This window comes from Alexandromys fortis, unplaced genomic scaffold (assembly GCF_014885135.2).
Source record: "Alexandromys fortis isolate MF-2015 unplaced genomic scaffold, M_Fortis_MF-2015_v1.1 scaffold_7, whole genome shotgun sequence".
NCBI classification, from domain to species: Eukaryota; Metazoa; Chordata; class Mammalia; order Rodentia; family Cricetidae; genus Alexandromys; species Alexandromys fortis.
The window spans coordinates 19,583,310-19,594,679 of record NW_026067920.1 but is presented as its reverse complement, the minus strand read 5'-3'; the positions used below and the strand labels follow the sequence as shown (position 1 = coordinate 19,594,679).

Here is an 11,370-nt window from a genome sequence, read left to right as displayed (position 1 = left end):
AGGAATATTTTATTAAGCCCTCTATTTAATTAATAAAAGACCTCTATAAGTTCTGAAAATGTCAGAGCTGGTAATTATGTTAACCAGTGTAGTTTTCCCCTCTCTAGAGACCAAAGCATCTTAATGACTTGAAATAGAGAGTAAAGCAAGCAACCAGACTTCCAACATTTATTTTTCCTGGACTTTTGTTAGGCAGTCCGAAGATAGTGAGTCAGGCATTTTCCCTGTGATGGTCAGAGTGCCGAGGCTGACCTCTCATTGACTTCTGAACTGGACCCAGACAGCCTTTGTTTTCTGAAGCAAAATGTAGTAAACAATTCTCCCAGCCCCTGTGGCCTGGATTGCTTTGGGACTCTTGATTAACGTCCTTCCTGACCCTCCCCTTTAAGCCCTCTTTCCTATCACTTAACCTGGTTTCTCCCTTTAATAGCCATCTAAATAGTTTATTTCAGTTTCTCACAGTCCTCCATTAGCTTTCAATGCTTGGTCCTGTTCTCCTATCACATCCAGCCTCTTATCTCCAACATTCCTCTATTATCCCCACTAGATTTCAAATCCATTTTCTTTAAACTAGCCACCCCCACCCCGTTTTCTTTTTGTTGTTGTTGTTGAAAATGCGAATGCTAATGTAGGGGTGCTGTTTGGAGGGCAGAAAACTGATAGTGTTTTTCTTGAAGTACAAATCCCAAGCTCCCATCCTCCAGGAGAACCTCAAGAGCCGCCACGACATTTTAACAGGCATCTTCCAGTGAGGTGCCAGATGATAAAGCCTTATCATTCTGTGAACACAGCTGCCAAACTCCACTGATTAACAGGACTTTATTTGTGTTGGGCTGGCAAACACACACACGTTCTACCTTCAGAGGTGCCTCTTTAATTTGGAAGAGTTTGGGGATCTGACTGCTCAGTGTGAACTTTTCAAACAAAAGCCCAGTTCAGGAGATGAAGCTTGCAGAGGTCCTCTCAGGAGAACAGAAACTTGCACTTGCAGGGACCGCTCTGAGACTACCATCAGCCCAGGCGACCCCTGCCTGCTTCAGCGGTCTCCCCCCAACAGGGTAGGTGATAAACAATAGGGACAGGGGCTCAGCTGGCCTCCTTCTCAGTCCCTGCACTCTAACTTTGGGAAGGCACTGGGAGCCGCGCAGGGAAAATAGTAGGGCTGCATCTTCAAAAGTAGGGCCCACAGAGAGAGCTGAACACCAGGAGCTGTTTGCCCAAAGTCAGAATGCTATTGTCTTTAAAAAAAGGAAACATCTGAAGTAAGCTTAGGGGTAGGTGCATCCCAGAACAGAACAAATCTCGCAGTAATTTATGTCACGGTCACTTTCTGCGGTATCTCGAACTGGCCTCTTCACCTTTCTTTTTTAATAGATGATTAATTGCTGCCTCTCTAGAAGAGTTTTTTTTTTTTATGGCTACTATATTGCAACTCTATACGTATGCAATTTCTCCCAGCAAGCCCCAACTGTAATAACTGTTTGCTAATTGTAAAATCCTTATCCAGAATGAGGTTTGGGCAAACAATTCATACTACTGTAATTACATTGTAAAAGTGTTTTAGCCGCTCAATTGTTCAGAAGTGATCTACTGACGCTTGGAAGTAGTACGAAGAGGTGCAGGTTCACATTCATAAATGGAAAGTTTTCAAAACTAACAGGGCTTTATTTTAAGATCAGAAGTTCAAACTCCCCTAGTCTTATAGGAAAAACCTCTGGGTAGGTAATTAAAGTATATTTTAAAGGTGACCTGAAACATCACTGTTAAAACCCCATAGTCTTGTCCTTGTTTTGAAGATTGTGCCTGTTTGAAAAGTTACCTGCTCTTTCCTTTGCCTCTTGGACTGGTGAAGTCAAAGAACTTACTGAAAAGCAAGAATTCCAAATAAATCCTATTCTCAAAAATATGTAGTTTATTAAAATCTGAACTTGTCTCAACTTGAAACCCTTCACGCAGGGTTTCAAGCTCTATGCCCATTACTTAAGTGGGTCTGAGACTCCTTTGGGCTCTTAAAGACTAGGTCATCTACATGTATTTTACAGTAAATTTCTCCCAGCTAAATTAGACGATCACCCTTGCTATTCATGTAAGAATTGTAACTTAGACGTGCTCAAGGTGGTGTCTGGCTTGAACGTCCTTCCCAACTCCCTCCTGCCCCGCCCCCAGTTGTGTCGGTGCCCCTCAGGCCTCCTCGGGTGACGACACTCACACCCCGCAGGACCCAGCAGCGGTGACCGCCACTCAGGTGCCGGCCGCACTGGTCTGGAGTTGGGGCAGGGTTCTCAGGCTCAGTCGGCTCTATAATTCGCAGAGAAGTGTATTGCAGGGCCCAGCCAGCTCAGTTTTCCAAAACTTGGGAAAATCTGTCTCCCTATACCCGGAGACAACTCACCTGGCTTTTCCGCGTCTGGTTTTTGACGCACAAGCCTGCATTAGCCTTACCAAATCGGGGCGTTTGGGCAAGTTTGAAACCAGTGCACAAGAATGTAATGAGAAAAGTAAGATCTTCAAACTTAAGTGCCAAACAGAAAAGGAGACAGAATGGAGGCACAGAGAGGCACACGATAGGGTATCCTGGGGACCTTTTATTGTTTTAAACAGTTGGATCTCTTTCAAGGCAAAACCCATAGAAGGTTTGTGGTGAACATATGTCAGCCCTTCAGGTGTTCGTTGTTGGGGGCGGGGTGCTGTGCTGGAGGCCCGCAAGCCTGGTCTACTGTGCTTAACCCACACGCACGGCTGCTGGAGCGAAGCAGCCTGGCGCTGACTTGTGCAGCGTGTTAAAAGAACTGTGAATGTTGCCTAGGAAGCTCCTGCGCTCGATGGAACCTGATTCCAGCTCGAGATTCTAGTGATCACCCTGTGTCTCCTGTACCAGAGAAGTCCACTCAATAGAAAATTGAGTCCCGCCTGTAGAATGGAAACAAGTCTTTGACTTGGAGCCTTGGAGCTACGTTTCAGAGATGCTAACCTTTTCCAAGCAATCCCCGCGTGAAGGGAGCCCCCTAATCTTTCTCAGAACTCTCCGCATCACCTTCCCCCGCCCCTGGAGTGAGGGTTCGGTACGCAGCTGGCTATGGGATGGGGGTGGGGGCGGTGGGAGCGCGGGCCGGCTGCTTTGAGGGAGCGAGCCTTTTGGCCACCTTCAGGGCGGGAATCCGGAATGGCAGTTTGCATTCCCAGCAGATCGAAGCTCCCTGCTGATCGATTATTTGATAATTGATTTTCCCCGCAGCCAATGCGCGGCCGCCTGGGCGGGGACGCCTTCCGATTGGTGGAGCCCTCTCCACGGCTGCCTACCGAGATTTGGGTGAGCTCATTTTCCAGTCGACCGCAGGGGGAGTTTTCTGTGAGGTTTCGGCTTTGGGGGGGGGGGTCCTCTCCGAGCCCAGCGAGCTGGGAGCCCTGCCTGGGATGTGAGGTTTCCAGCTACTATCTAAGCCGATGAGAGCCGGTCGCAGAACCATAAAGAGTAAAATAACCCCACTAAATAGAATAACTGAGGACGAGCGCGGAGTGAGAATAAAAAGACTAAAAAAAAACACCCCAATTTTAAGTCCGGGGTGTGGTACTTCAAGGGAGAAAGTTAAAAACCAGTGGCTGGCTGGAGACTTCAAGTTGTGGGCAGGGTCAGCTTTTGTCTGAAATCTCAGCTACCGAAGTGGATTTCTTTTTCTCTGGACCTGGGAGTTTTCGCGGGGCCGGGTCGGAGATAGAAAAGCAGAGGGATGGAGGTCTGGGAGTCCCGTGCCGGGTGTCGCCGCTGAAGGAGCTGGGGTGCGCAGCTTCTCCAGGCCAAGGCAAGGCCGAGGCTGGAGCCCCATCGGCATCGCCCAGACAAAGGCAGCCCCGGCCGCAGCTCAGCAGCCGCGCCGCGCCTCGGGCGCACAACTGCCTCGCCGACAGCGCGACCGAGAAGGAGCCTCGAGTCCCGCGGCTCCCAGGCCCCGGTCGTCCGCGAGGTCCAGCTGCTCGGTGCTCGGGTTGAGTTTCGCTCTCCAGCGGTCATAAATAGCTCGTTGTTTGTAAACAAGCGCTGGGGGCATAGTCCCCGCGTTCAGCTCATTGTTCCCTTACTCGCGCTGGGGCTGAGGGCTGCCAGGCAGAGGAGGTGGGGGCGTCCGGACTCTGAGTGACAAAATGCAAGCATTTCCTTTCCTCCGGCCGCGAGTCCACTTCTGACAACGGGGGGATAAAATCTCAAAACAAAAAAAAAAAAAAAAAACTCTAAGCTGGGTCTGCAGAACGCCCAGGCGACCGCCACCCCACGTTCTCGGGACTCCTAAGCTGAACCTTTCCTAAGCCAGCTCCAGCTCCTCTTCTTGCTTTGGCTTCGGCTTTTCTCCTTGGGGAGTCTAGCAGAGAATCCAGTACTTTGGGCATCACACCCACCCCGAAAAATACTGGCAGACCCCAATAATTTCGAGGAAAGTCTTGAAGTCTTTCATGAGCGGAGCTCTGAGAGAAATAACTCCGGCATCTGCCTGCCCTGCGCTTATTCCCAATTTATTTCAAGAGTCCGCTTTGGGAAGAGAGGCTGGAAGGCGAAGAAGTGAAAAGAACACGGGACGTAAAGCCGGCGGTCCGGAGCTGCATCCTGCATTTGTGTGCATGTGCCCTGGGTGTGTGGTGTTAGTGCCTGGGCGTGCGAATTCATGGAGCGCCTTTCTGCCTCTCCAGTGCGGCCAGAGCTCGCTTCGCGCACCCACCCCTGCCGAGGAGCCTACTTGCTGCAGCCCAATGCATTGTGTAAGACGCGACCTGTTATGGCCACCACTACTTCCGGGTTCTAGCATTCTGGTCGGAATCCACCTCTCCGCCTGTGCAACACACACTTTACACACGCACGGCGACTGCAAGCGGGCAGCATCGATCGTGGCTCCTTTAAGACAAACTCAGACAGACATTTTTTTAACCCTCCTCTCTAATCTCCCTTCAGTGCAGCAGTTGCAAAGAGGGAGAGAGAAAGAGAAAGAGAGCGAGAGAAGAGAGAAACTGATTAGGAATTAGGACTGATTCGAGGGAAGCAGGCGCTAGGGCTTTGTGCATTTGAATATTAACATTTGAGGTGTTCTGACCAGAAGAAGACAGAGCGGATGATCATTCATTCACCACGTTGACAACCTCGCCTGTGATTGACAGCTGGAGTGGCAGAAAGCCATGAGATTTGGTAGTTGGGTCTGAGGGGCACTCTTTTTTTTTTNGAGGGGCCCTCTTTTTTTTTTTTAACTGATTTTTTTGGGGGGGTAGAGAGAAGATCTGCTTTTTTTTTCTTTTCTTTTTTTTTCCTCCCGCTGCTGTCTTGGAACCGGAGCGCTTTTATGCGCAGCGACGCGGGCGGCTTGCTTCAGGTCCGGTAGACCGAAGATCTGGGACCAGTAACTCACAGTGCTGGAGACGCAAAGGGATTTTTTTTCGTGCTTCATTTTTTTTTCCGAGGGAGTTTGCATATTTGTTTCTTTTCACACTGGCCTTAAAGAGGATATATTAGAAGCTGAAGTAGGAAGGGAGCCAGAGAGGCCGATGGCGCAAAGGGTACGTATTAAAAACAATTGTGGAACTCAGATGTGAGATTAAATTGAAACGTGGCTGAAAGACACTGCTGCTAAGTTTCCTTTTTTTTTTCTTTTCTCTCTTTTTGAATGAGGCTCCTAAAGCCGCGGCCTAAATCGACAGGTTTACTCAATGCATTTGTAGCTTCATGCATGCTACTTGTGGTTGCTAATTCGAGTGCTCGAGATGTCTAGAGATTCCTAACCAACAGCTATATAAATAAAAATAGAAATAAAAAAATAAAAAAGGAATCACCTGTTTTAAAAGAAAAGAAGAAAGAGGAAGGGAAAACGGCTACATATCCATTGCTATAATTTGAGCATTTAGGGACCAGAAGTTTAAAGCTATGCTTAATTAAAATAAACATTTGGGAACTTCTGCTATGTTATCGATTATACCCATCTTTAATATCAGTAAAAGTAGATAGCAGTTTTAATTAAGTAACTTGTAGTACAGAAAGGGTTTTTTTGGGGTTGGAAAAATCATTCATCTTTTAAAAGTAATTTAAATTTGCATGGATTTTTATGCAAGATAGTAAATTTTCAGATTTTTCCTCCCTTAGGTAAGCTCTGTACTAATTGAATACTAAACACACAGTTACTCACTTTTAAAATGCAATACTAATTTCCCCAATATTCCTATTTGAATGGAAATGCCTTGAAAGTAAACTGAGACAATGACGGCCCAGCTGAGGTGGCTTCTTAAAAGAAAGGGGTCTACAAAAAGGCTTCCTTGCATAGTTTGTGTCCTGGCCCTCAGAGCCCTTTCTGGAAAAGAAAGTTACTAGCTGACACATTTTTCTTTATTCTCCTGGTTCAGGCAAATGTCAGCCTTCTTCCAAACTCCCTTCACGCCTCTGGCTTTAAGAGGATGAAAGTGGCAATTCCCCTTTCTTTGAAAAGCATTTCACTCTCACCCTTTCCGAATCTTAGGGGAAAAAAAAACTTGCCTGGAATAAAACAATTAGAAACATTCAAATGGCTGAATTTATCACAGACAGTAATGGCAATCACTTTGAGAGCACCCCTGTGCCCCCCAAGGTGGGTTTGGATATGTGTTTACTTTTGAATTTGCTTAAAACTACTGAGTAACAATTGCCTCCCTTGACTTCTACTCTAGGGAGAAAGTTTGAGGGCAGAAAAAATAAAACAGAGCGTTAGCTGCTGTCTGTGTAGCTTCTCTTTAAACTTGGAGGGAACCGTTGCCCAGTTCCAGGTTCAGCCGTAAAGGAGAGCACGAGTTGCCTTCGGTACACGCCAATGTCACATATATAAGGGGGGCCAGTTCGTTTTGTATAATTTAGCAGAGTTTGTTTTGGAAAGCCAAGCAAACGCAGTGTCTTGCAGGACTGCCCAATCCCATGCTGGCAGGGAAATAAAATGAGAAGCCTTCCTGAATTCACGTGCTTGGCACAACTATTCCCATCATAACTTTAAAAAAAAAATCCCCCTGAAGTGAAGGGGCTATGGAGCTAGGCGGGTCTGCTTCACTGTCCCGGCACGTTTTATTGTTGTGATTTTCGGTTTCCTCCTCCAGAAACATGCGTGTTTTACCTTCTGCCTCCGGGAGAATGCCTCTCTGCCGTTCCTTCTTCCTTCCTCCCTTTCTTGCCAAAAGATTTTGGATTTCTGAATTAGTCTATGTGGACACAAGTTAGGACAGGAACCTTCATCTCAGATGACTCTCACTGAGAGCAATAGAATTTTTACTGTTAAAATTAATTTTTACAATAGAAAACTCAACTTTAGAGATGTAAGGCCACGGAATTCGGGTTGAAGGATCCAGCTGGACTGACCTTTTATAAGCTCGGTGCCCTACCGTTCCCCGTGCACCCGCATGGCCTCTGACCCTTTTTTTCTCTCTTGTTTGTCATGCAGTACGACGACCTACCCCATTATGGGGGCATGGATGGAGTAGGCATCCCCTCCACGATGTATGGGGACCCGCATGCAGCCAGGTCCATGCAGCCGGTCCACCACCTGAACCACGGGCCTCCTCTGCACTCTCATCAGTACCCGCACACAGCTCATACCAACGCCATGGCCCCCAGCATGGGCTCCTCAGTCAATGACGCTTTAAAGAGAGATAAAGATGCCATTTATGGGTAGGTATAATGGGCAGGAGTTAAGTAGTTGAGACGCGAAGCTTCCTCCCTTGCCCGGAGCCCTTGCAACCGGAAAGTTAGAGAGCCCTCTAGATTAGAAGTACAGAACCGGTGACTTTTCATTCATATTGCATGTATATTGGGGGGAAAGCCTCCTCCCCATTTCCATTTGCACTCGGAGCAGGCTCAGCGCCCGGTTTGGCCGCCACGTTGGCCGCAAAGGAGTCCCAGTGCAGGAGTGGCTGCCTAAAGGTTCCGCGTCCTTTCTCAGCCTGAAGTCAGCAGATCCCAGACCTTGCTCGCTGGAGTTGGCTGGAGAGCTTTGGGGGGCTTTCAAAGTGTAGGCGCCTTTGTGTTAGAAAAAAACTTTTAGTTTAAGGGAAATCTTTTAAGCCATTGATTGTTCTGACTTGCGGAGTTTACTCAGCCACCGTATGCTGGTTCTGCTAGTGCACAATAAAGTCAGAAGGACCGCTGCAGGTCAGACAAGGGGGACATGCCTTGCTTTAAGGAGTTTGTTCAACTGAAGTCAAGGAGAGGGGCCCGCTCTGAATTGACACAGACGTTTAGAAACTTCTAAGCGGTTGGGCACTTTGTGTTCAAAGGCGAAACCTTCAGGATTTATCAAGAAGTGCTTGCAGGATGCTCTTCTTCGGGAGACTCTGGCCAGGGCTTGCTGTGCTCCATCGGCCATTCGATTAGACCCTGAACTAGGAAACCCTTTTTGAAAGTTACTTGTACTTTACTGTGTGCTGATTTTTTGGGGACACTCTCCCTACTTTTATTTTTAAACTTTGTAATAACTTTTATTTCACTTTTTCCCTTTTTAAAAAAATATGTAATAGTGACCCTCGACTAGGGGGGAAATCTTTTTGCTTTGGTTTCTGGTCCCTTGTGCGGTGGGCTTGCTTAAATCCCAGCCTCCTCTCTGCAATTGGTTTAGGCTCCAGGACAGGACATTTGAGGAAGCTTTGAAAAGGACCCCAAACTGTTAAATTCCCAGCTGGGCTGTGAGAGCTAATAAAAAGCTCCTTGAACATTAAGTCTTTTTTTTTTTTAAATGGGCTGAGACGAGCGACATCTAGGCCTTAGATACGAGTCGCTTTACCACTCTACACGAAAGAGAAGGCTTGACTGTAAAAGCATTTGAAGGAACTTTTTTTGTGGGACTTTGAGGTGCGTCTACAAAGGGAGGGCAGTGCTGGGGAGCCATGGAGTACCCCCTGCTTCTCGGAGGGCTGTATGGCAAGGGTCGGTAGGTGCTGCCCTGTGACAGTCGGTCCTGCAGCCACAGAGGCCCTTTCCTCAAGTTTGCTGCACGCCTGCCACCGAGATCCCCTGAGCCTGGGGCACGCCTCGGAGGAAGACAGAGGCTGGCCCTCTCCCACCCCACGGCCTGCGCGCCTTTCCCGGGCACCCGGTCCTGCTTGTGCGGCGGAGGGACGAGGGTTTGTCGCGGTGCGAAACTTAATTCAAAATGGCTGCTGGAACCGCTTGGGTTTTATTCGTAGCAAATGTTGCCAATTTCTCCGGCCAGATATGCTGAACTGATCCACAGACACGGTCCGGGGCTCAGGGCCTCCGACTTCAGAGCCCTAGGAGAAGGGGGAGGTGAGCCGTCACCTGGGCGGGGGTGAGCTAAAGGGCAAAAGCGGATGATCAGATCACCCAAGGGTCTCTGCCTGGAGCTACTCGGGTTGTTTCTCTTGGGCGCCGTTTTTCGGTGACTCCGGACTAATCATTGTGTTGTTTGTGACTGTTGTATTTTCTTGCAGACACCCCCTCTTCCCTCTCTTAGCACTGATTTTTGAGAAATGTGAATTAGCTACTTGTACCCCCCGAGAGCCGGGGGTGGCGGGCGGGGACGTCTGCTCGTCAGAGTCATTCAATGAAGATATAGCCGTGTTCGCCAAACAGGTCAGCAAAATAAATGTTTTTAAAAAAAATAAAAGGAAACAAGGAAAAATTCTGTCCTCTCCTCGCCCCCCCCCGCGCGCGCACACACACACACACACACACACACACAGATGGAGCGCTTGATCTAGAAAGAGTAATTTCTCAAAAGTAGCCCCAAAATAGTCTTCCTTCAGCCACGCGTGTTTCTGCCTCCCAGAGATTTTCGTCCAGTGAATGTGTTTGCAGATCATCACCCATCTTCGCACTCACTCACCATCCACAAGCTCGCTAGCAATTGAAATCACGTACACCACGCTACGTGGCTGCTTCGGTGGTGTGGCGAGCAGCATTCCGCTTAAGCGGAGCTCTGGCTGAAGTCAGGGCGCGCTCTGGGCTGTTCTCGGGCCTACTGGGTTCACACTGAAGTGTTTCCGCGAGGGACGAATTTGAGTCACGAGTTACATCCTACCCCTAACAGTGTAAATGAGGCAAGAAAGTAGGGAGGCGACCAGATTTCATTTAATTTTTTTCTTTCCCCTCTCCTTCTCACTTGTATTTAGATTCGCGCAGAAAAACCTCTATTCTCTTCTAATCCAGAACTGGATAACTTGGTAAGAGCCTCTCCTCCCCTTACCCTGTCTATCCACCCAACCTCCAGCCCCGACCCAGTTCTGAGCCTTCCGGACTGATCTGCTCATAGTTGCAAGTCGACTACAAACGTTTTTCTATCTGTGGACAAGTGTTTGGGGATTGGATCCCAGGGTATAAACTCATCTGAGAGGGCCCAGGAGCAGCGACTGGGGAACGGCCGGCTTTTGTGTTTTATGATGGCCAGGCCGAACAGCTCTAATCAGCCTGGGGATTTATCTCCCCGCCTGTCAGCGTGTGTGCTTAAACCTTGTGGACTTCCAGCCTTATGAGTCTCCTTCATTAGGGCCACGACGAGGGCAGAGGCTCACCCGCCACCCCACCCCACCCCCACCATCCCCAAATAACCAATTGGCATCAAAGGTGCACGGACAGAAGGCAGGGAGAATTTTTGCAAAGTGCAAAGCCACTGTTTGGGGGTAAACTTTCCTATAACTTCTTCATAGGAAAAGTGTAGCTTGGACAGTGGCCCTTTGGGTTGGGTTGGGGTCAGTAAGACCCGGGAGGGGGAAGCCATGGGGGAGGAGAGTGTTTATGATCCCCACTTAGATGTTTTGTTGTTGGTTTAGCTATTTTTTTCTCCTTAAGAAATATAAGCCCTAGATGGTACCCAGTCGCTGCTATTAAGTTTTAGTGTTATTGCCGTAAATCAAAATAACTCTATGTATGGGGGGGAGGGGTGAGTTGGAGATGCTAGAGCTGGGACAGCCAATTCTCTGCAAACCAGGGATGGAGTATTCACTCTTTTTGTATCTTTGCAGATGATCCAAGCCATACAAGTATTAAGGTTTCATCTGTTGGAATTAGAGAAGGTAAATTCTTTATTCCTCTTTCCCGTCCCTTCCCTTCCCTTTCATCCCAACCACACAGGAAAGAGGGTTCAGAAGGAATGAAGTTCAGGCTTCCAAGATATTTGCATAAATGTCTCCCCCCCCCCATGGTAATTAATGTCAAGGCCAATCTTAGCGTCCATTTCTCTTTGCAGTTTAATTACAATTTCAGCCACTAAAACCAGGATCACAGACACTGCAGCCTCGTGTACCTTGCTGGCTCTGAGTGCATCCTGCTGCTCTGCTAGGCACCCAGTGCATGCTTAGAATGCCGCAATGAATTTGTTTTACAACTTAATGCCTCCGTGTGTGTGTGTGTGTGTGTGTGTGTGTGTGTGT

The 11,370-nt window shown here is 48.2% G+C and overlaps 1 protein-coding gene across 4 annotated transcripts in view; it reads left to right on the top strand.

The window, feature by feature from the left end:
- The first annotated feature begins 5,210 nt into the window (after positions 1-5,210).
- The window catches only part of Meis1 (Meis homeobox 1), a 139,501-nt gene continuing 133,341 nt past the window's right edge, over positions 5,211-11,370 (top strand). For all 4 annotated transcript variants that reach the window (XM_050140997.1, XM_050140998.1, XM_050140999.1 and 1 more), the window contains exons 1-5: positions 5,211-5,535; positions 7,431-7,657; positions 9,433-9,574; positions 10,114-10,164; positions 10,963-11,013. In XM_050140997.1, the coding sequence (XP_049996954.1) occupies positions 5,524-5,535; positions 7,431-7,657; positions 9,433-9,574; positions 10,114-10,164; positions 10,963-11,013 (483 nt within the window). In that variant the 5' untranslated portion in view covers positions 5,211-5,523. The remainder of the gene's footprint in view (positions 5,536-7,430; positions 7,658-9,432; positions 9,575-10,113; positions 10,165-10,962; positions 11,014-11,370) is intronic.